General features: G+C 48.1%; 1 protein-coding gene across 1 annotated transcript in view; it reads left to right on the top strand.

Moving 5' to 3' along the window:
* The window catches only part of STS (steroid sulfatase), a 159417-nt gene that overhangs the window by 69284 nt on the left and 67251 nt on the right, over positions 1–22882 (top strand). The window contains exons 3-6 of the mRNA XM_028114963.2: positions 10973–11113; positions 13615–13736; positions 13825–13947; positions 15549–15972. Of these exons, the coding sequence (XP_027970764.1) occupies positions 10977–11113; positions 13615–13736; positions 13825–13947; positions 15549–15972 (806 nt within the window). The 5' untranslated portion in view covers positions 10973–10976. The remainder of the gene's footprint in view (positions 1–10972; positions 11114–13614; positions 13737–13824; positions 13948–15548; positions 15973–22882) is intronic.

The raw sequence follows: 22882 nt of genomic DNA, 5'->3' as shown, positions 1-22882 counted from the left end.
AATTATGAATTATTATCTGCAAAGTGGGGAAACTGATAATCCTCTTTTGTCTTAAAAAGCAAGCCATTAGATGTGAACATCTAGCTACAAGACATTCAGCTGTGTAGAATGAAAATAATGAATCAGGAGCAGTAAAACTTTCTCCTGTAACATTTGGGATAACGTTCAAGTATTAGCTTTTTTTTTTAAAGATTTTATTTATTTATTTGACAGAGAGAGACACAGCGAGAGAGGGAACACAAGCCGGGGGGGGGGGGGGGGTGAGGGAGAAGCAGGCTTCCCGCGGAGCAGGGAGCCCGACACGGGGCTCGATCCCAGGACCCTGGGATCGTGACCTGAGCTGAAGGCAGACACTTAACGACTGAGTCACCCAGGTGCCCCAAGTATTAACTTTTATAAGACACTGATATTCGAAGATATTTCAACGAACTAATATAAGGTGATCTAGATGTGCATGTGTGTAATCTATCAACAGAGACAGGTATATATTTTCACATTCTTTTTATCATTCTATATATACATATATATGTTTATATATAGTATATATGTATAGAGAGGATCTAATATATATGTATGTGCTATGCCAAAAATGCATTTATGAATTTAACCCAGAAGTTATTTAAGAATTTAATAAGAAATTTTATGATGAATAAAAATGTTCATTTGGGTTCTCCCAAATGTCTTATATGCAGGGGCACATTTTCCAACATACATGTTATTAGCATGTGCATGATGTAGTTTTTTCAAAATATGTACATCTTCACAAATTTTAACCCTGCAAAGAGCTGTGAAGAATTCCATAACTGTGGGTATTAAGGAGGGCACGTTCTGCGTGGAGCACTTGGTGTTATGCACAGACAATGAATCATGGAACGCTACATCAAAAAGTAATGATGTGATGTATGGTGATTAACATAACATAATAAAATAAAATTAAAAAAAAAAAAGAATTCCGTAACTGTGGTCAGTAGTCCAAGAGTGCAGTTAATGCTGATCTGCTCTTTTGTATATTTTGTCTTTTAAAAAAAATTACATAATTGCCATCAACAGATCAGTGGACCGGGGGCGCCCGGGTGGCTCAGTCGGTTAAGCTCCTGGCTTCGGCTCAGGTCATGATCCCAGGGTCCTGGGATCGAGCCCCACATCGGGCTCCCTGCACAGCGGAGAGCCTGCTTCTTCCCCTCCCGCTCCCCTGGCTTGTGCTCTCTTGCTCTCTGTCCAATGAATAAAATCTTTTTAAAAAACCGGATGAGTGGATAAAGAAAATGTGGTCCGTCCACACAGCAGAATATTATTCAGCCTTAAAAAGGAAGGAAGTGCTGACTCTTTGCTACCACTTGGATGAACCTTGAGGACGTGATCCTGAGTGACATCAGGAGAACAGAAGGATAAATCCTGTATGATTGCATTCCCATGAGACACTTAAGAGTAGTGAGACTCATGGAGACAGAGAGTGGCAGGGTGGGGGCCAGGGGCTGACGGAGGGGGACAGTTAGAAATGGTTAAGAGGGTGAGTTTTATGGGAATCTTTCCCACAATTAAAAATTCCAAAATCAGTCATCAAATACTCAAACAACCCAGCCATGTATAAAGCGAAATAGAATGCTCCTTCCAGCCACAACTTGCCCCTTGGTGGTACCTCGTGGCCCAGCCCCTCTTGTCACGTTTCTCTATGAATGGATTTGGGGTCCGAGAGTACTGGACTAGCACGCCCCCTCCCCCGTTTCATCAGTCACTTGCCACATGTCCTTGAGCCGGGGATGTCACCTCTCAGGCTGACTCTCCTCGCCCGTAACAAGGGAGTCATCCAGAGCCTCCCACACGGGCCCTTGGATGTAGAGAGTGGTCTCTGGAGCATGGGTACTCTCGCGGCTAACGATCTGATACAAACTGAAGGCTGTGACTTGTTACTGTTGCTTTGGCCATTGGTGGGTGTCTACACCACCATGTCTCCTTCAGAAGCCTTTTGCTCTTGGAGTTGCTTTCCCCACTGGGGTGCAGGTTGTACTTACTGGTTGCTCTGAACTCCAGGGGAGAGAGGGGCTCCCCTTCAGCTGGCTTGGTTGGGTCTTGAGGAGGGTTGGGTTGTGTTGGGTCTTGAGGAGACTACGGGACCACTACCCCGTTTGCCTGAGAAATTCCCCACCTCCTGGACCAGGCTGGGAGGGGTCTCATCTCATGACAGGCTCAGTCTCATCACTGCCATAGAGCACCTGCTTCTTAGCATTTCTCAGTGTCAACGGGAACGCTCATCCTTGCTGAGGAACCGCGTACAAGTTGAGGCAGCCAGATGTGGACCTGGGCAATGAGGGGAAAGGCTTTTCAGGAACTCAGACATCATGGGGTGTCGAAGGCTCCTCAGACTCTGGTTTTTACAATTTTCATGGACTATTTTGCTTTGTGTGGATGCTTTCAGGGGCTTAGCCCTGTCCTCTCAAATTGGAAGAAAATACGGAGTCAGTTCCAGGCCGACTTAGGGAGGAACCATCGGGTTTTGGGAACATAAATATTACAGGAGCTTAGACGTGGTAGGAGCCCTGGTGTTGTCCAGCCGTGGGCACAGGTGTGCAAAGAGCAGGCTCCTCAGTTGCGTGTTGGCAGGTGAGGAACCATTGCCACCAATTTGGGAAGCATCATGGCTGGACTCCCTGCATGCTACCCTCTTTGTCATGTCCCAGAGCAGCATAAGCCTTACCAGCAAAGAAGACAGAGAAGTCAGTGGGAGCCATGGGGGTCTTCCAACTTTCTGAGCTTTGGTGTTTCCCCAAGCTGTCTGAAGATTTCAGTTGTAAAGAAAGAGGTTGAGAAAAACTTAATTTTCAAATAGCTTTCATTATTAATACAATACATTAATATAATTAACTTGTGATATGTGTAGTTGAGTGTATTGAGAAATGCCAAGACCAGAGTGCCGTCTACTGTGGCAAAGTCTATAAAAATAGCAATTCGCTAGATAAGTGAAACATAAATATTTATTTTAGAAAATTGCAAGCAATTTATTGTTTTTTTTTGATTAAAGTGTACTTGGCACATAATGTTACACTAGAAAGATCGTAAACAATTTAAAGAGCTATTTAAATCTATGGAAACACCTGTTTTAACACATATTCAGATAGGTTTTTGTTGTCCTGATGTCAGATAATTTTTATGGTTTTAAAACAGGACATCTATTTAGACAACGCTTTGTTAACCAAATTTATTGGTCAAGAAATTTATTATAGTTTGAACTGAATAAATCTGCCTTTCTTCTAAAAAATATGGTTTATAATGTGGAGTTTTCCCTATTTTCAGTATGCCTTTTTCCCCCATTGAGCAAAGAGATTAGGAACATTTTCGTTGCCATGGTAAGGTTTCTGTTATGTAAACGCAGTGTTAGTTTTTCTTTAATGAACAAATTTAATGTAATTACATCTCCAGTTTATGAAAATGTTCTTTTGTCTCTCTCCTTCATGATAATTCTGTTTTAGGAATAGCTACTTCCTCACGAAAGTGTTTTCTTGCTTGTTTGCCAAATTAAGATTGTTCAGAAAAATAATTTAATTTTTTAAGGAGGGAAATCATGCAGTTTTTCAGAAGTTAGTGTGCCGTGCTCATATTTTGAAGTAGAGCACTCTCATTTATTTTTTAAGTACTTTTATCAACTAACTGTGTTTTAATACTTTGAAACAGCTTTATAAATGTCCATGCTTGTGGGGAAAAAATAAGTTCTGGTTACTTCAGACCCTAGTAATTTATATGCAGGGGGATTCTAAATGGCTATTAACCAACTTACATTTTCTCACGTTTTCAGCTGGGTTGGGTGATATTTCTCACCCGAGGCCTAACCATATCTAATGCAGGCACATTTTGGAGGTACAGTTAATGACATGATGTCACGTTGAGCTAAACAAACCCATTCTGTGATTCAGAAATGAATACTCTGTAGATATTAATAATTATTAAAGGGCTTTGATCTCCTATTGGGTTTGATTCCAACTAAAACAAAAATAAAAAAAAAGGTCTACACCTTAACTAAACCTCTCAGCAAAAGGCACAGAAAATTGGAATGGATTTTTCCAAAGGAAGATACATATGTACAATGGATCCTTATTGTGGCAACGTCCTGGCGTGCAGGAGATACCATCTTAAGCCCCAGACATTTTCTGTCTTCATTGTTCTCCGCAAAGCTAATGGCCCCCATGTCTTTCCAGAGAGCAAGGCTGAAGTCTCCTTGACCACGCTCTCTCTCTGTCTGACACCTCATATCCAGTTAATTACCTGGTTGTATTAACTGCATCTCGAATCAGTCCCGATGTTCTGTCCCGCCTGCCTCCACCTATAGCCTGGGTACCAGCGTCTCTGTGAAGTCATGGCCACTGGGCTCACTTTCCCTCTAAACTCTGACAGACCCATCTGCCATGGAACAGCAGAATGACAGAGAATGCACATCATCCCCTGATGAAGTTCTGCACTGCCTGCCCGTCGTGTCCTGGGTGGGCTGACAGTGCTACCCATTTCTGATCCCTGCTCTTCCTTGAGGCTTTTCTCCAACTCGTGGTGAGAGTCTTGCAGGGAAAAACAAAAACCAAAACAACGGCGTGCCACCGTAGGAATGCTGTGCATTCAGCCATTCCCAGAAACAGCACAGGAAAAAGCACGGGATAGGGAGAGGGAAACCTATCATCGGAGTGGTTCTCTGCATAGTGGCTTTAGATATATTTTCTGTCCGTACATTCAGAATAAAAGTAAAAAGACAACAAAATAGTTTATTTGAAAAAAATGAATTTTGATCTTTGTGTACAGTAAAGGCAGGGTGGGCCAAAGTAATGCTCGAAATCGCTGGACTTTGAGTGAAACTTTACTTAAGACTTACACGGAGCCTGGATTTTGCTTCATTTAATCTCTCTGTCAACCATATCCCTCTGGGCTACCATAAGTACATTTTCCATTCCTGGTATTTTTCAACCTTTGATCGTAAAACAAAAATTCATTTTTCACATGGTTGGTGAGCTGAGCAATGTGTCTTTAAGTGACTTACATAAATTCTGACTACTCATTGCTAATGAAGCATGTTCTTAAAATAGGTTCAGCATGGCCTCTGAGCCCCTGCCATTAAAGCTTTCGCAGATCCTCATTAACACAACTGAACTTCCCATCCAAAGCTCTTGGACTTTGTATGATTTCTCTGCTTCTGTGTAACAGATGAGTGTAAAACTTAGCAGCTCAAAGCAACAAGTGTTTCTTATCTCAGAGTGTCTGGGGGTCAGGAATCCGGTACAATGTGGCCAGTGCATTGCGATCAAGCTGCCGGCCAGCGTGGTGGTCTCCTCTGAAGGCTCCATTCCGAAGCTCACTCAGGTGGTTGCGGGCAGGATTCTGTTCCTTGTAGGTGGTCAGCGTGAGGGCTGCAGGCCTCCCTCGGTTCCTTGTCATGGGGGTGGGGGGAGGGTTCTCTTCCAACACAGAATCTCACTCCATTAAAATCCAGCAGGAGGAGGAGTCTGCTAGCCAGATGGAAGTCACAGTGTTTTGCAACCTAAGCACAGACGTCACGTGCTGTCCGTTGCGACGGTCCAGCCATTCCCAAGGGGAGGGGATTATGCGAGAGGGGGACACCCGAAGGGTGTCCCTGGGGCCAGCATGTAGTCGGCTGCCACATTTTGCCTGAAACTCTGTTTCTGTCCTCATTATAGTCTACACAAAGTTATAATAATAGGATCATGATGACTACCACTAACAACCACTGGCCCCTAGTGATTAGCCCCTTATGTGTTCATAGTGCTGGGTGTGTAATTTTATCTTCTCCGTGATGCTTACAAGGTATTGTTACGATTATCCCCACTTTGCACAAGAAAGTACCAACAGAGAAGCCGAATCATGGCCCCGGGTTTCTCCGGGCGGGGGGGCCGGGATTGAAACCTCATGTCACCTGCCAAAGCCACAGTTGTCACTCCAGTGGTCACTGGAGTGGGCACCATGCTCACGTGGATTCTCTGTTTTGACCAGCCGGAGGCGTGTGGCGGTCATTCTGCGGCTTGTGCAACCATCCCGAGGCTGTCACAATGTCGGTTATCTGGTTTTTGCCCCATAAGTGTGTTGAATTGGAATGGATTTGGTTGAATTGTCAGTGAATTGCTTGTAGCTGTGAAGGTGTAGATGGATTAACTTCCTCCTAACAAGGGCTGCTTGTCTAGCGCTTCATCATTTTGGTGACTTTTTCTTCTCTTTCTTTTTCTTTTCCTAGTGGGGTGGCAGGGGGATGTTCTTCCTGCCCTACGTCCCAGCTTTATTGGGGTATAACTGACGAGTCAAATTGTATACATCTGAAATGGAAACGTGATGATTTCATATGCATACAGATTATGAAATGATGATCACAAATCAGTTAATTAACACACTCATCAACTCACCTATTATTCACCATGTTTTGGTGTGTGGTGAGAATGTTTACGATCTACTGTTGAAGGCCGTAGCAAGTATACAGCACGGTATTATTAAGTGTGGTCTCCATGCTGTCCACCGGGTCCGCGGAACGTGGTCATCGTAAAACTGAACACGTGTCCCTTGGACCAACCTCCCCCCGTGTCTCTGCCCCCAGCCAGCGTGTTCCGTTCTGCGTCTGTGAGTTCGACCTCTTTTCTTTTTTCAAGATTACACATTGCTTTTCTTTTTTTTTTAAGATTTTATCTATTTATTTGACAGAGAGAGACAGCGAGAGAGGGAACACAAGCAGGGGGAGTGGGAGAGGGAGAAGCAGGCTTCCCGTGGAGCAGGGAGCCCGACGCGGGGCTCGATCCCAGGACCCTGGGATCATGACCCGAGCCAGAGGCAGACGCCTAACGACTGAGCCCCCCACGCCCCCCACATTTCTTTTCATACTGCATTTGTCTCTCTGTGTGACATCACATCCCCCCAGTTCATTGCTGTTGTAGCAAATGGCACTATTTTCTTCTTTTTACGGCTGAGTAATATTCCATTGTCTGTGTAGAGAATGTGTCTTCTCTGTCCATCTGTCGGCAGATGCCTGGCTAGTTCCTGAGCCTTGGCTGCCGTGAGCTATGCAGAGCACACGGGAGTGCAGGGGTCGCTGAGGTCCCGGTTGTGTGGAAACCCTTTATTTCCACCATGTGCGCTGACCGCCCATGGCACAGACAGGATCGCAGCGAATGGTGGATGAGCCCGAGGCACAGGCAGCTGGTGCTTTGCGCCCAAGACCTCGTGGCCGGTGGCCTGAACAGGGACAAAACCCCTGACTCGTAATTCTCCACACATTCCCCTACTCGCCGACAGGCAGGGAGAAAACGCCAACAAAGGGAGAATTGAGGGCCGCGTTAGGGATGAGCACGTTGCTGCAGTCAGAACCACGGGTCCCTGCGTGTGGTTGTCTTTAGAGGACGGGAGGAGTGGGGGGCAGAGTTCGCTTTTCTGAGAAGGGAGGATGCTTGAGAGGGAGAGGGATGCAAGAGGGGGGAGCGGAAGTAGGTCTGGACAGAGAGGAAGCTGCTGCTTCGGGTCACTGACGCATGAGGGTAAGGGTCCTGTGATCTGGGTTCCTAAAGGCAGCGGACAAGGTGAGCGTTGGGAGATGGGTCTCTCCTGGTGAACAGGGAAGCTGGTACATGGCACACACACCAGTGACAGACGGGAGGCAGGGAAAGCCAGGGAAGGAGCTATGCTCAGGGCCTTTCTCTTCGAAGACCCTTCCCGAGACGGGTACCCACGTACACGGGAGTTGAAAGGCTTCGGTAAGTGTTGGGGGCCTCTCCTGGCCGAGGAGCATCATCTGTCAGCATTGAAAATGTACTCGTGGGTCCAAGGGAGAAATTCACGGTTACTCGGGTGGGTGGCCATTTCCGAATCCTTCCGTAGACGCCAAGCTGCTTGCGAGGGACAGCAGAGGGGGTGAGTGGAAGGTGCGGGATGCAGAGATGTTGCGGATGACTTTACAGATGCCGGGAAGGGTGGCGGATGACTTTACAGATGCAGGCAGGTAGGAACTCGGAGGCTGTCTGTGAGGGGTGGTTTTGCTCGTGGGGTGCCGCTGAGCATCGTCCAGTGACCAGCAAGCCCCACAGCGAGGACTTCTCCCATCTCGAGTGCCAGTCATGCCAAGGCTGGGAAACCCTGTTTTATGACAGCAGTAAGCTAACAACCAATCATCATTTATTTACGTAACAAATCATTAATAGTAGAAAAATACAATTAAAATAATAAGGGTGATGAGCGCCTGCTCCGGGTATTTCTTCACAGAGCTGACTCGGTAGAGAACTAGGCAAAGCACGTAGGGTGCCTGCACACACTCAGAAACCTGGGGTTTTGAAGTAAGAAGTTGTATTTATTTATTTTCTACATGAAGCGAAGCGTGAAAAGACTAAGGAGTTGGAAGCACGTGACCGCAGGATTGTGGCTGTCGGCTCCTCTGGGTGTGAACGCCCCCCGTGGCGTCCTCGTGGGGACGGGAGGTTAGTGAGCATGCTCTTTTATATGTCGCTGGTATTAGTTACGGCTTTGCAAGGCGTTCAGCTCACTTAGGGACCCCCGCCGTGCCAACCCTCCGCATCCCGTGGGCATCCCTAATGGGGGATCTTCTGTCATCCTCAAAGCTCTCCTGTGTGTCAGTCCTCATGCTGACAGATGGATGCTAATTTTGGAATCCTTCTATTACCCATAAATCCTTCCAACCACCTAAAACACAGGGTACCGTCCTCGTTAATCTCCTCTTTGGTGGAGTTGGAGTGAGGTATTGTTAATGCAGCAGAGAGAGAATGTCAGCGCTTTGTCTCACGTGGCTGTCGTGGGTCTTTGTTTCCCCAGCCACTCTGCCATCGTGGGGTCCCCAGTGTGGTTAGGAAAGAGGGCATCTTTCCAGCCTCGTATCCGCACAAGTTGTCGTTGGTCGCTCATTGGCTCGGTCGCAGAGACCGCCTGACGTCAGAGGGTATGTTCAGAGAGGAGAGAGTCCTGCACGCCTCCCTGCTGCCCCCACGGGCCAGGGGGCCAGGCCTCTCCCTGGCCAGGTAGCCTGGTCAACAGCACCCCCACCGTAGCCCCCGCCTCAGCTCTGGCTCTGAACGGACAGGAACACAGGCTTGGGGCTGAGAACCACTCGGACGGGGAGCAGAGTGGGGAGGGAGGCAGACGCCAGATGAAGTGGGACGCCGACGTCTGCCCACAGAGCAGAGAATGTGATTCCAAGGAGGTCAGGCTTCTGGTTCCAGTGGGACAGGGACACTGACCCCCACCCCCTGTCCAAGAGAGGGCTAGACGAGGGTGGAAGATGGCAGAGCAGGAGCGGGGTTAGCCGAAGGCAGGAAGGGAGTCCCTCCCTGTCTGTGGACGCAGAAGCCAGCAGGAAGACTGAACTTAGCATCCCAGGACCCAGAAAGGGCCAGAAAGCAGAAGCTCCAGGTCGTTGTGAAGATGGGGTCAGGAGTGAGGAGGGAAGCCTGAGGATGGTTTGCACGTCTCTGTGGAAGATTGGATCTCTAGGTCCCCCGTCCGAAGGCTACGGACCTGGCAGGGCCCCCTTGTCAGCCAGGCCCGGGAGGGAAAAGCCTGGTCATTGGAGAAAGTGCGTCAGGGAGGCTCTGAGCTCGGGGCTTCAGGCCCAGCTGGGACACAGGGAAACGGGGGTCGGATCGAGGCACAGTCATCAATGTCCGTGTTGGGAAGGGAGGGCAGCCAAGCACTCGCCCCACTGCAGTCGCAGAAGGTGGCCCGCCAGAGGGACCCGGCCCCAAGCAGAGATTGAGGGGTGCTCCGTGGAGACACACGTCCGAAGAAGAGGCTCCCAGGTCCTGACAGCTCATCCTACCCACACACACACAGGCAGGCCTTCCATCCGGCTTCCCATGTCCTCCCCTTCAAGGGGAGCAGACCACCAGGAACCCCGGGTATCTGCGAGCAAAGTCTCTAACACGACGCAGCCCAAAACATGGACACCAGGACGTGGCAGGGACTGTTCTGTGTTGTAGGATGGAGCAGTGAACGGAGACACCGCATACAATACACCTGGTTCGTATTCTGCGTGAATCCGTTTCCCTTGATACTGTAACAAACTACCACCATCCTAGAGGTTTAAAGCCACGCTAATTCATTTATGCTAATGTTCTGGAGATGGGAAGTCTGGAGGGAGTCTTATGGGGTTGAAATGAGGCTGTCAGCGGGCTCCTCTGGGACTTCCGGCTTTTGCGGCTTCTAGAAGGCCGGCCCCTGCACTCCTGGGCTCCTGGCCCCGCATTACGTTACCTTTTACCTTGCTTTGCTCACCGCGGAACCCTCCTTTGGTCCTGTCACCTACCAAATGCCCCACTGCCTCCCGTTTGGGAGGACACTTACGAGTGTGTTGGGCCCAACTGGACGATCCAGGCTCATCTCCCTGTTGCAAGATCTGGAATGCCGTTTGCAGAGGCCCCACCGTCTGGAACGTCACGTGCTGACCGCTTGCAGGGATAAGGGTGTGGATGTCACCCAGTGTGAGTGTGTGTTGTGATGACGCTGTGGGTTCCCTACGTTGGGTGCATTTGCTCTAAGCGATTATCCGGCACCTGGGCCTGCAGCCTCAGCCATTGAACCTGGTGCTCCTTGAGTTTGGAAATATATACCTGTGTTTCCCTTAAAAAAAAAAAAATAATAATTTTTAGAAAAGAGATGAACTTTGGAGTGCCAGTCGATCCAGGGCTCAAATGGAGAACTTCTAGCGAATTATGGAGCTGGCCCCCCAGGAAGAGGTGGCCCGTGATCGTGTTTGCATTTTCCCAAACAGAGCATATGTTTTCGCGTTGGGAAGGAATGGGAGGTCGTTGCTGTCCTTGGAGAAAGAAATGCTTGCTTTGGAAACAAAAGCATCAGGTTCCTTGCCCGGCGATGCGTCGGCGTGTGTTTGGAGCACCTATTGTGTGGGGCGGACGGGTTGGGGGACGGTCCCACAGAAGGAGATGGTGCGCCACCCGCCGGCGTCCTTCACGTCCGTCTGTGTGCTTGGCCTTTGCAGGAAGATGAAGATCCGTCTCCTCCTGCTGTTGCTCCTGGGTGAGGCCCACAGCCATGCAGCCTCAAGGCCCAACTTCGTCCTGCTGATGGCCGACGACCTTGGCATCGGAGATCCTGGTTGCTATGGGAACGAGACGCTCAGGTGCGCCTGCTGCGTGAAGAGCTGGACGGCAGGGACGTGAGCTCACGCGCACAGAGCGCAGAACGCCCACACGTGTCAGAGCCCTTCCGGGCGCACAGGTGCATGTGTGGCTTTACGGAGACGCACATGCGTACGGGCGTGAGGAAGGCGGGTGGGACGCGATCGGGTCACACGAGGTAAACCCGGGGGGCCGCGAGCAAGGTCTTCCTAAGGACTCGTCCTTACTCAGACATCCTGTACTGCTTTCCACCCGTCCCCTCCTTTTCCCCGTTCCATTGCTCCCACTCTTTGAGGCCAGTTTGTCTGTTGGGCACTGGCTCCCCCCCGCCACGGCCCCCGTCCCTGCTGACCAGCTCCACGCCTTCTTGCTGTCACCATGAGCAGCCAGCCTGGCCAGGGACAGGTGGTACAGGACAGATGCCAGGTGGGAAGCCTGCACAAGTTCCCAAGCTCCAGGGGTCACCGCAATGCGGGGAGACGCGCGCGCCCCGCACCACACTGCAGCTCGGAACACAGTGGCGTGGCTCTGTGTCAGGTCAAACAGCAAGCGGGCGTCTGTTGTTCTTTTGCGGAGAGCGCGGCGTGCACGTGTGTGTCCATCCCGAGCTGAAGCTTTGCATCAGACGCTGCTTGTCGTGTTTGGAATGTGTGCTCGCCTACATTGGTGAGACCTTGGAACACACAGACAAGGATGAGATTTCAGCTGGCCGCATAGGTTTCCCGCCCCACCTTTGGCCTCCTTAGATCTTACTTTTGGACGCTTCTCGTACCTCTGTTGCTACTAATCTAGTTCTTCTTATCAGAGTCGTGATCATTTCTTAAGTTTTGTTTATGATTTTTTCACTTTTTAATTTTATCGTTAATATTTACTTTTATTTAAAATCAATTAATTAACATACAGCGTGTTATTAGCTTCAGGGGTAGTAGTTTCTTTTTTAAGATTTTATGTATTTATTTATTTATTTGACACAGAGAGAGAGTACAAGCTGGGGGGAGGGGCAGACAGAGGGAATCAGAGAAACAGACTCCCCACTGAGCAGGGAGCCCAACGTGGGGCTCAATCCCAGGACCCTGGGATCATGTCCTGAGCCAAGGCAGACGCTCAACTGACTGAGCCACCCAGGTGCCCCTCAGGGGTAGTATTTAGTGACTCATCAGTTGCATATAACACCCAGTGCTCATCACATCCCGTGCCCTCCTTAATGCCCGTCACCCAACTACCCCATCCCTCCACCGACCTCCCCTCCGGCAACCCGCAGTTTGTCTTTCCTAGACTGAAGAGTCTCTTACGGTTTGTCTCCCTCTCTGATTACATCTTATTTTATTTTTCCTTCCCTTCCCCTACGTTCATCTGTTTTGTTTCTTAAATTCCACAGTGGAATATTACTCAGCCATCAAAAAGAATGAAATCTTGCCCATTTGCAATGATGTGGATAGAACTAAAGAGTATTATGCTAAGTGAAATCAGTCAGTCAGAGAAAGACAAATATTGTATGATTTTTAATATTATATGTATTCCTGAATTTCACTGAGATAATAGATAACCTTTCCTACTCAGGTGTTTTAATCAAAATATTTACAGTCAAGTTTTAACATTCCATTTCTACCAGATCTCAAAAGGAAAAAAAAAAAAAAAACTGTACACAATCACAATGAAGAATTCATGTCACAACGTACCCCACATCTGTCTTGTTCCATACTGGATTCCAATTCTTTGTGAATTTCATTTTTCATTTTATATTTTGTTGGCTCACACCCCAAAGTAGTCAGATGTTTCAGTGGGCCAGTCTAGGCACGAGGAGGTTTAAGTCAGGTACACATATTTGGTCTTCTAAACCTTCTCGATCTTGTGATGGAAGGCAGAAGCACCGTGGAAATGTCGACTGTGAAATGCATACCCTAAATTCATGGATGGGAGAGCAGGTGGACATGAGCAATGCAGTGAAATGACCTTCACCTTCAAGCTGTGCATTGGCAAGGGCTAGTCTGTGTGGGTACTGGAGCAGGGCCTGCAGGCCATGATGAACAAGATGCGTGCTCCAGCCTCTGGGCCTCTGTGTAGGAGGAAGCAGTTAGCTGTGCCTTCCCTTTATAGTGAGGAGCTGCTGTGATAGGTTCTGTGTCTTACCCATGGACCAGGCCCCATCATGGGACAAGGTTGGTGGTAGGAGGCCCACAAGAATCCCGTCTCTGCCAGGATCTGAAGGATGGAAGCTAGCCAGGCTGGCAGACAGGCAGGGGCTGCGTTCCCAGTGGGGGCTGTGGGATGAGAGCTCAGCGTGGTCCCAGAACTGGAAGAGGTTCATTTCTGAATGCCCGGCAAGTGTGGCATGACGCCCTGACAGGATGGGCCAGTCCGTTCCCAGGGCAGAGGCACCAGAATGCATCACCCGTCCTTCTGGGAGTTTCCCTGGATGACTGAGAGGCGACCCACTATAAAATGCACAGTGGAAACTGCGTGTTTCAAGGTCATCATGAATGACATGAGTCTTCTGTTCTAGGACGCCCAATATTGACCAGTTGGCTGAAGGAGGAGTGAAGCTCACTCACCACCTGGCAGCTTCGCCCCTGTGCACACCAAGTAGGGCAGCGTTCATGACAGGCCGGTACCCCATCCGATCAGGTAACCCCCGGGCTCCATAGCCATGGCTCTTGTCCTCTTGGGGGCATCCTCGACCTCCTCTTTCAATAGATCTTTTGTCCTGCTTCAGGAATGGCATCTCAGTCCCTCATGGGGGTGTTTATCTTCTCGGCCTCTTCTGGAGGACTTCCCACCAGTGAGATTACCTTTGCCAAGCTTCTCAAGAATCAAGGCTATTCAACCGCTCTGATAGGTATGGGCAGCTAAGGAGGGGGAGTCGAGGGCCTGGGCAGGGCGAGAGGGCGAGGGCATGATAACTGCCTTCTTAAGGATGACATCACTGATAACCGTTTGCACAACTGCACATGGGAAGAAATGATTTCGATTCTAAATTAAAGTACAGTGCACCTATCTGGGCTATTTGAAAGTAACGATATGTGTCGTTTTGTGTGTGTGTGTGTGTGTGTGTGTGTGTGTGTGTGTGTGTGTGTGTGTATGGATGAATGGATAGATAGTTAAATAGATGAGATTGATAGATAATGATGGATGGATAGATGGATGGACTGATGGATGTATGGATATATGGAAAGACAGATGACATAGGTGATAGAGGCAGGAATGGATACATCAGTAGATGAAATGGATAATGGATGGATGATGGATGGATGGATGGATGGATCATGGCCGGTTGGATGGATGGATGAATGGTGGATGGATGCATGATGGATGGATGAATGGATGATGGATGGATGCATGGGTGGATGAATGGGTGATGGTTAAATGGATGGATGGATGAATGGATGATGGTTAAATGGATGGATGGATGGAGGATGGTTTGGTGATGGTGAAATGGATGGATGGATGGATGACGGTTGGATGGATGAATAGTGAATGGATGAATAATAAGTGGATGGATGGATGATGGATGCATGGATGGATGATGGGTGTGTGATGGGTGGATGGGTGGTAGATGGATGCATGGAGGATGGGCAGTTGGATAAATGGGTAATGGATGGATGGACGGATGAGACACACAGATGAGACAGATGATAGCGAATAGACTGATAAATAGATAACTGTGAATAGCCATACAGCACACAAAACTACATATAAACACTATGCTATTGAACATTTTCATTTTATATATTAATACTAAAATCATGTCAGACTCTGTCTCAGTTGACATTCTCATTGATTTTATTCAATTGATAGGAATGATCCATTCTCCCTTTTTACTTGATAAGCATAGGTCTATGTGGGTCATCAGATGAATCCTAAAATCTCTCAAAGAAGCAAAATGACCATTCTCTTTCCTCCCACCTCTTGTCATAAAACCATCATCATGTTTTTCTTTTGTGAGGCACTCACTACTTTAGTGGTGTAATTAACATTTTATAAGAAATGTTCATAGATGTTTAAAATAATTGCTGAGTTGTGAGTGTGATTTCCTCATGCTTCAGGGATAGTTTTTTGAGAAAGGATTCATTTTCACTTTTAATATTCAAGGGACCAAACCAAGTTGGTTCTACGACTTTAATTTTAAGGAAATGTCTTTTAAAAAACAATTGTGTGTTTCTATGTATTTTTGTCATCTGCCTATTGATTATGTCAGGTGTTTGCCTTTTGTTTTATTTCGTTATTTTCAGCACTAAGTTATTGTTTTCTGGTAGAGTGAGTGGTTAATGCCCTGGTGTTTGTGGAAAAGGAAGAGAAACACCGTGGGGTTCTACAGAGTAGGAGTTTGGCTAATAAATGTGCAGAGCGGTCCCACTTTTCCGTGTGTGGGAATCAGAAGCTGACATTCAGGTGGGAGTGTTTGTTGGGTCTAAATGTATCATCCATTTGTCTTCTCAGGCAAGTGGCACCTTGGGACAAACTGTCACAACAAGACAGACTTTTGTCACCACCCCTTGAGCCATGGCTTTGACTATTTCCATGGGATCCCCATGACCAACTTGAGGGACTGCAAGCCCGGAGAAGGCAGCGTCTTCACTGGGGGCATCAGGGCACTGGTCTTCATCCCCCTTCAGATCATTGCGATCACACTCCTCACCTTGGCGGTGGTCAAGTGCCTGGGGCTGGTGCATGTGCCCCCCGGGATCTTCGTCTGCCTTCTCTGCCTGGCCGCCATGATACTCGGCCTTCTGGTGTGCTTCCTGCATTACTTCCGGCCCCTGAACTGCTTCCTGATGAGGAACCATGAGATCACCCAGCAGCCCATATCCTATGACAACCTCATGCAGAGGCTGACGGCGGACGCGGCCCAGTTCATACAACGGTTGGTATCTCCTTTTATCCGGATGCTGCCTGTTGCCACTTGGTGCTTGGTGATTTCCATGGAGGCTGGAGAAACAGGGTGGTCCTTCTAGCCACGTTTCCCCTTCTCAGCTGCGGAGATCTCTCCAACCAGGCTCTCGGGAGGAGGGGTGTGCACCGTGGAATGGCACGTGCAAGGAAGTGTGATGGAGTGGGCTCTCATCCGAGGGGCTCTGCCAGGTGTCCCTTACATCCTGTGCTTCTAAAGCCAGGCCAAAAAATGTCTCCCAGATGACCAAAGGAGCTTCAGGTGTAACCACGGTTGTTACTCTTGACTTGTGCATTGGGTGAGTATAGGTGTCCTTCTTGTGACAGAAACAACGCAGGGAAGTCCAAACAGTCTATGAAAATTTCTGAGCAGAACACGTGTATGAGGAGCCTGGGTGGAGCGAATGATCTCGTTTAGGTCGGTTAGGGCCCCTTGGGTGCACAGTGTTGAGGGCTGCAGTGAGCAAAGGGAACATCACCATCCACAGAGGGGTCGATGGCAGTCCCGAGTAGAGACTATCTCAAGAACACCTGCTGTCGAAACCAGACAAAACCATGTTGTTCCATTTGGAACTTTAGAGAAAGGTGGAAACAATCACGTGAAAATCAGACACCTGGTCTGTGTGGTCAGTTGCCAGGCACATGCTGAGAACATGAGTCTCTCAGGCACCAAAGACTGGAGACACCCATGGGTCTGAGCTAAAATGGCAGGAGGAAGGACATAATGCAGTTCTGGACAGAAGGAGGAGGGTTTTAAGCTGGTGGTCATGCTCCTGAGCTTCTGTGGTCATCACGGGCACATGGAGGTACCGTTGAGTCAGTGGTGCCTACCTAAAGCCTAACTGTTGGCCTACACAACCAGAGTGGCAACTGCTCAGGCTTTGTGTTAGCAGAACCCAGAGGTGGTGAGTACTGAGGATTGCCAGTCTTACCTCTCCGAGATTCCGACTGTGGTGTGCTGAGACGAGGCTGCATGCGCCCGGAGAGGGTCTAAACCCCACATCTCCTAGGACACTCGGAGCATTAACTGGAGCATGGCTGGGTTTTTGCAAAAGTCACAACTGTTGTTACGCCTGTAGATTTTTCTACAAGGGGATGCTGCCTTGTGATCGGATGCAAAATCTCAGCACTTTATGAGGTCTATATTTCATATCGTCATCTAGTAAGATAGACAGAGACGGTTAATAGAAACAAGGTTCTCTTTGTTTTTTCTAGCAGAGTGATCACTTCTAATACTTTCCATCTTACTGCGCTGCGTTTTATTTTTTTAAAAAATCTCTCTGGCTGGGACAGTAAATTAATGTCATCACTCAAGAGTGGGGCACAGTCCGCGTGGCTAACGAAGCTCTTACCTCGTGGGTTAACCTCGCTGCGTTTTATAAGCAAGCTAACAGCCATTCCAAGATAGGATGGCTCCCCATAGGATTGTAGACCTGTCCGTCGAAGCCCAAAACCCAGCAGTGTGCTGTTTCCCAAATTTGCTAAAACAGCTGAACGCTCACCTATCGGCCTGCATCTACCAGCAATCTCTCAGAAACACATGGGAGGAGATGAACAATCCAGGGCCCCCTGAAAAAAGTCACAGGGTTCAGGAATCATCCTCGGCGTCCAGATGATTTCCTTCTCTCCAACATGCGGTATTTTGACAGAAATGGTTGAATCTGTAGAGAATATGAATATTCAGATGATTACAAGGCATTTTAATGGGTTCCTCAGCACGTGACTTTGGGAGGGGACCGAAAGCAATTTGATTGTAAGGGCCTTGAAGCCTATGCAGTTGATCTTGATGATGTGGAGTTTCTGCAATTTTGCGGCAGAACTAGAGATTTAAGATGTTGTAGCAACACCACAGTTGAACCTTATGGTTACTGAGTTAATACAGGAGGGTTTATTCTTCACAACAGATGGTTCCAGAGGAAATGCCTGTTGCCAATGTTGGCGCAGCACGTGCATGGTCGGTATTAGTGAAAATACCGCGTTTTTGTGTGCTGTGATGCTATTCACAGAAAGCTTTTTCCCCGCGTTACCTGAAGACGCAAAGATCGAAAGCATCTGGATAAAACCGTCCTTGGCTACATTTGTCGTCTTGTGCGATGCGTGACATCTGATTCAGTCCATGGGATAGCCATGAATCTTGAGAATCCCCTCAGTATGTCACCAAAGAAACGTAACAGTATTTGCAAAAAAATATTATTTTGAGGATCTGAAGACGCATTTATAAGTGTTGCGTCATTGACCGGCATATCCTGAATAACGTAGGCAGGTCTTTACCACCTTTGTGTGAGGAATGGATTCAGACTTAGGAGCAGAAGGAAAATGACCAAAAGCGATGACAGTGTTTGTGAAATTCGTGCATTAACATAAAAGACTGTTTGGGGGTGCACAGTTCCCATTGTATTCCTACGTCGAGAGTAGTGAGGAAGATGATTTAAACTCTTGCTTCTAAAATTTATCTTCTTTCTCTAAGCCTCGTCTCCGGAACGACTGATACTGCAGATGCTCACGTGAGGTTTGGAGTTGTGGATGGCAAGGGCGTGAGGCAAAGATGCTTCGTGGGTGGGTGATGCTCTCAAATGAGGTCTCTTTAGCCAAATTTGCTGCAAATGTGCCCCTGGAGTAAAGTACACTCTTCTGTGTTGAGGAGAACAGTGGTTTGGAATATATCACTGTGCACTCCATGGTGCCTCCTCCTAATTTACTCTTAGGGATAAAATTTATCTTGGGAAGTTGCTTCTAGGGGGAAGCTAGATAATTAGCTCACCACACCGTATGTTATGAGCTGTATCGTAATGCAAGAGACAGGTCATCCTTAATGCAATTCAATTGGCAAGAAGTCCGTGTTGCTCTTACAGGCAGGAATGAACTGTGGATTTCTAAGAGATTCCCAGCCCTCTCTCTGTGTCCCGAATGAAGGATCCCACAGCCATCCGGCTTGCTCCCTTGGCCATCGGTCTCTTCCGGGCTCTGTAAATCAGAGCCAGCTCGGGTGCACAGTGCAAATGGCGGCTCAGCTTGGGACATGTTCCAGTGTAAGTGACCCTTGTGGAGTGCTTGTGCGTGACCCGCCACGGACTGGAGATACACACGTCACCCGGGACACATTTCACCACACACATCACCTCCTTCTCGTCACAAAACATCCATACGAGATGGGAAAAAGAGATGTCTTCTTGTGGAGGAATTCGAGGCTCCACACTTTGGAGTGGATAGCCAAAGCCCTATGGGTGATAGTACAACCTGGATCAAGAAGCACAGCACAATGCCCGTGAAGGTGGTTTTTCTCAGTCGGAGTGGACCATGAAGACCCTGCCGACTTACCACTTAGGTCTGAGTACAGAGGAGGTGGAAGAAGGCCAGGGAAATTTATAGATGGAAGCGGAAGAGTCCCGGTCTTCATGCCCCCAAAGTAGAAGGCATCCTGGTAATTCTCACGGGAGCTCTGATGTCCGCATACTCATTACCATGGAGATGGTAATAAGCAGAATGATGCTTATTCTGAAAAGAAATCGGAGGCCGCACAGTAACAGGTGAATTCAGCGAGTTAATTTTATTCACAAAGTAGTTTTTCTTTCGCGTAAGTCAAGGCCACATTTTAGAAGGTTAATGGCAGTGGATAGAATGAGAGAGGCGTTTCACATCGTCCTTGGCAGAGCGAGGTGAACCTTGGTCGCTCTGCAGCACGAGGAGCCAGAAATGTTGGCCCCTTTCCTCCCCAGATACATCAAAAACAGGGCTTCATGGCTAGGAACAACATTTAAGTTGAAAGAAACCACTGTCTTTTTCTCTGCGAATATACAGATGTTCAGGCTGAAGAGGATGTTTTGAAGGACGATGGCTTTATACGCACCCGCGTGATTTGTGTAGTTTATGATCTCCAGTCACCGGATTCATAAGTTCCTGTGAACTTTACCGCAAGTGTTCCGTTGTCCAGGCCCCCACGTTCAACGCGTATTGAACAAATTCAGGATGTGTTCCATATGCATGGAACATATTCAGTGTCGGTGCGTGCGTATTCTAAGAGGTTGTCAGTAGAAGTGAGACAAATGCTAGTAACTTTCAGTTTACGCTAAGGATGGGACATCTCTTGGACCTTCAGCACTGAAGAGAACAAATCCACAATTTGGAAAAGAGCTACAGTTCTATTTTTAATCACTGACTTCCTGGAGTGATAAGATCTCATTTTTGCGACTTTAACAAACCCCGATCCCTGACCGGTCCCCCAAGGGAAGTGAGCGCACCGTGGGAATGATGGAAAGTACGAGTCGTGGGGGACGTGGCGTTGCCGTGCAGAGATTATGCCCTTACTGGAGGGTTGTGATCATGAGCTCCCTCTGCCGTGTCTTGTGCTCTGTAGCTCTACAGGAAATCGAGACTCGCTCCTGCTAACGTGGTTGGTGTCACCATAATGCCCTAAGACCTGGGACAGCTGATGAATGTATCATCGGAAGACCCGACCTTTTATCCTGTTCTGCTGCCATTGATGTTTGGCACCATTGGAATCCTGAAATGCATTTACAGGGTACCTTCAACCTAGCCTTTGACATCTGCAGCCAGACCTTGGTGTAAGTGGCCATAACGAATGGCTGTGATTTGGCCCAAAGCATGTTCCGAAGAAAGGGGTCGTGGGATGACTTTATTAGTTTCAGTAAGCGTTTAAGCCAGAGAGGGATAGGGGTGATACTGATCTTTGATTCACGGTGAGAAAAGTGCATCAGATTAACAATTAAGGGCAGTACTACAGGGACACACGCACGTGTGTTCACCAGTGGAAAGGTTAAATAATTAAAGAATTGTCTTGCTCGGTAAGGACAGATGCCCCTTGATTGGCCTCTACCGTGCATGGGTCACCAGGAGACAGGTTGCAGAGTGGAGGGGATCTTTGGCTCTTTGGACAAGCCCCCATTCCAGGCCGAGCATGCCGCAAGCTGTATGCAGGTGTGGAGGGATGCTTGCTCTTCGTGATTCTGCCTCCCGATCCGTGTCATTCCTAACTGAATGGGGCGTGGATAAATCACTGTCAGACCCCCCTGTTTCCATCAAACACACAGATCTCTTTTATGCCCTAGGGTCGTGACCTAAACTGGAAATCGGGAAGCGTGAGCTTTTGGATGTCAGGCATGGGAGCGCACAGGTTCGCGGGGGTCCAGGCTGATGACGAAATCAGGGATGGGTGGTGTGGGTCTTGAGGCCCAGGGAGAAAGCAGAAACGCCTGTTTGCGAGAGGGAACTATTTGGAGGAAACTTTCCAACGTTTTTGATATTAGCTTTTTTTTTTTTTTTTTTTTTTTTAGCCCTCAGAACCCCTGTTGAATGAATGAATTGCTGTCCTCTCTGCGCCTTAGCATAGACCCCAGTTTGACTCCATTCCCAGGTTCATCTGTTCATGTCCTTCGTGGGCCTCTCTCCCCATCCCCAGGCTGAGCGTGAACCTCAAGAGTAGACCATCTGTGTGGTATTGTCTGTCTGAATCAGGACAGTTATTCCTAGCAGGACAGATTTACTCTGATGGGGTGGATATATTCTCCTGTTCTTTTCTTTTTTTCCCTTGGAGGGTCCATCTAAGGAGGCTCTCTGCACCCTTTTAGGGTGCTCTTCTAGTGACCGCAAGGACACGTGATTGATTTTCCAAAGGCACCTTGGAAAAGCCATCTCCTTCCTCAGAATCTCATTTCCTATTACAACAGTTCTAATTGTTTCTTAGTTCCTATTACCTAAACTACAGGGAAACTATCTATCTATCTATCTATCTATCTATCTATCTATCTATCTATCTGTCTATCTATCTATCTATCTGTCTATCTATTTTCTGCATATGCTCGGTATCTTGCACTCTCTGGGTTCAGGAAATGAATGAATGCATGTTAGGAAATTTACAACCAGAACCAGCAAAGGATCTCTCCTGCACCTGCTGTATGGTGGGGCATGTGGGTGACTTCAGGTATTTGTAGTCAGATCACAGTGGGTTTGGGGAGGGGGCATCACAGGTGGTGATCGATGGGTTCAGAGTCCAGCATCCTTGGTGGCTAAAAAGCCCTCGAATCTAACGTGAGACTACGGAGCCACAGACAAAGCTGAGCATGCACAATCCTTGCACAGAGATCCAGCGTAAGCAAAGACTGAAATCAGGCCGCTTTTTATTTTTACTTTTTTATTTTTTTAGTATTTTATTTATTTATTTGACAGAGAGCACAAGCATGGGGAGCGGCAGAGGGAGAAATGGGCTCCCCGCGGAGCAGGGAGCCCGATGCGGGGCTTGATCCCAGGACCCTGGGACCACTGAGCCACACCCAGGTGCCCCTCAGGCCACTTTTTTAAAACTCTGCTTACACAGATTGGCTTTTAGACCAGGGTGTCCATTTCATCTTTTTTTGGGAGGAGAGGGTTGCTTTCTTACTTTTCTTCTCTTTGTTTTTATTTTAGTTTAAAGATTATTTTGATTTGGGGGCACCTGGCTGGTTCAGTCGGTAGAGCATGCGACTGTTGATCTTGGGGTTGTGCTTTCGAGCCCTACATTGGGTTTAAAGATGACATAAAATATTTTTAAAAAAATTCGGATTGGGGACGCCTGGGTGGCTCAGTCAGTTAAACGTCTGCCTTCAGCTCAGGTTGTGATCCCAGGGTCCTGGAATCGAGTCCCGCATCGGGCTCCCTGCTCAGCCAGGAGTCTTCTCCCTCTCCCTCTGCCTGCCGCTCCCCCTGCTTGTGCTCGCTCGCTCTCTAATAAATAAAATGTTTAAAAAATATTCTGATTTATTGAATGAATAATTTGGGGGGCTCTGTGTAATAGAACTTGTGCTTCTAGCTCAGCAGGTGCATAGCCAGGACAGGTGTCTGCCATTGTCAACTGTGTGAGTATGCACAGGGATAGGCTGGACACCAATGTG

Source organism: Eumetopias jubatus, unplaced genomic scaffold, assembly GCF_037043125.1.
Source record: "Eumetopias jubatus isolate StellerSeaLion01/CBP00866 unplaced genomic scaffold, mEumJub1_p1.0 scaffold_11, whole genome shotgun sequence".
Classification (NCBI taxonomy): domain Eukaryota; kingdom Metazoa; phylum Chordata; class Mammalia; order Carnivora; family Otariidae; genus Eumetopias; species Eumetopias jubatus.
This window is presented reverse-complemented; position numbering and strand designations above follow the sequence as displayed.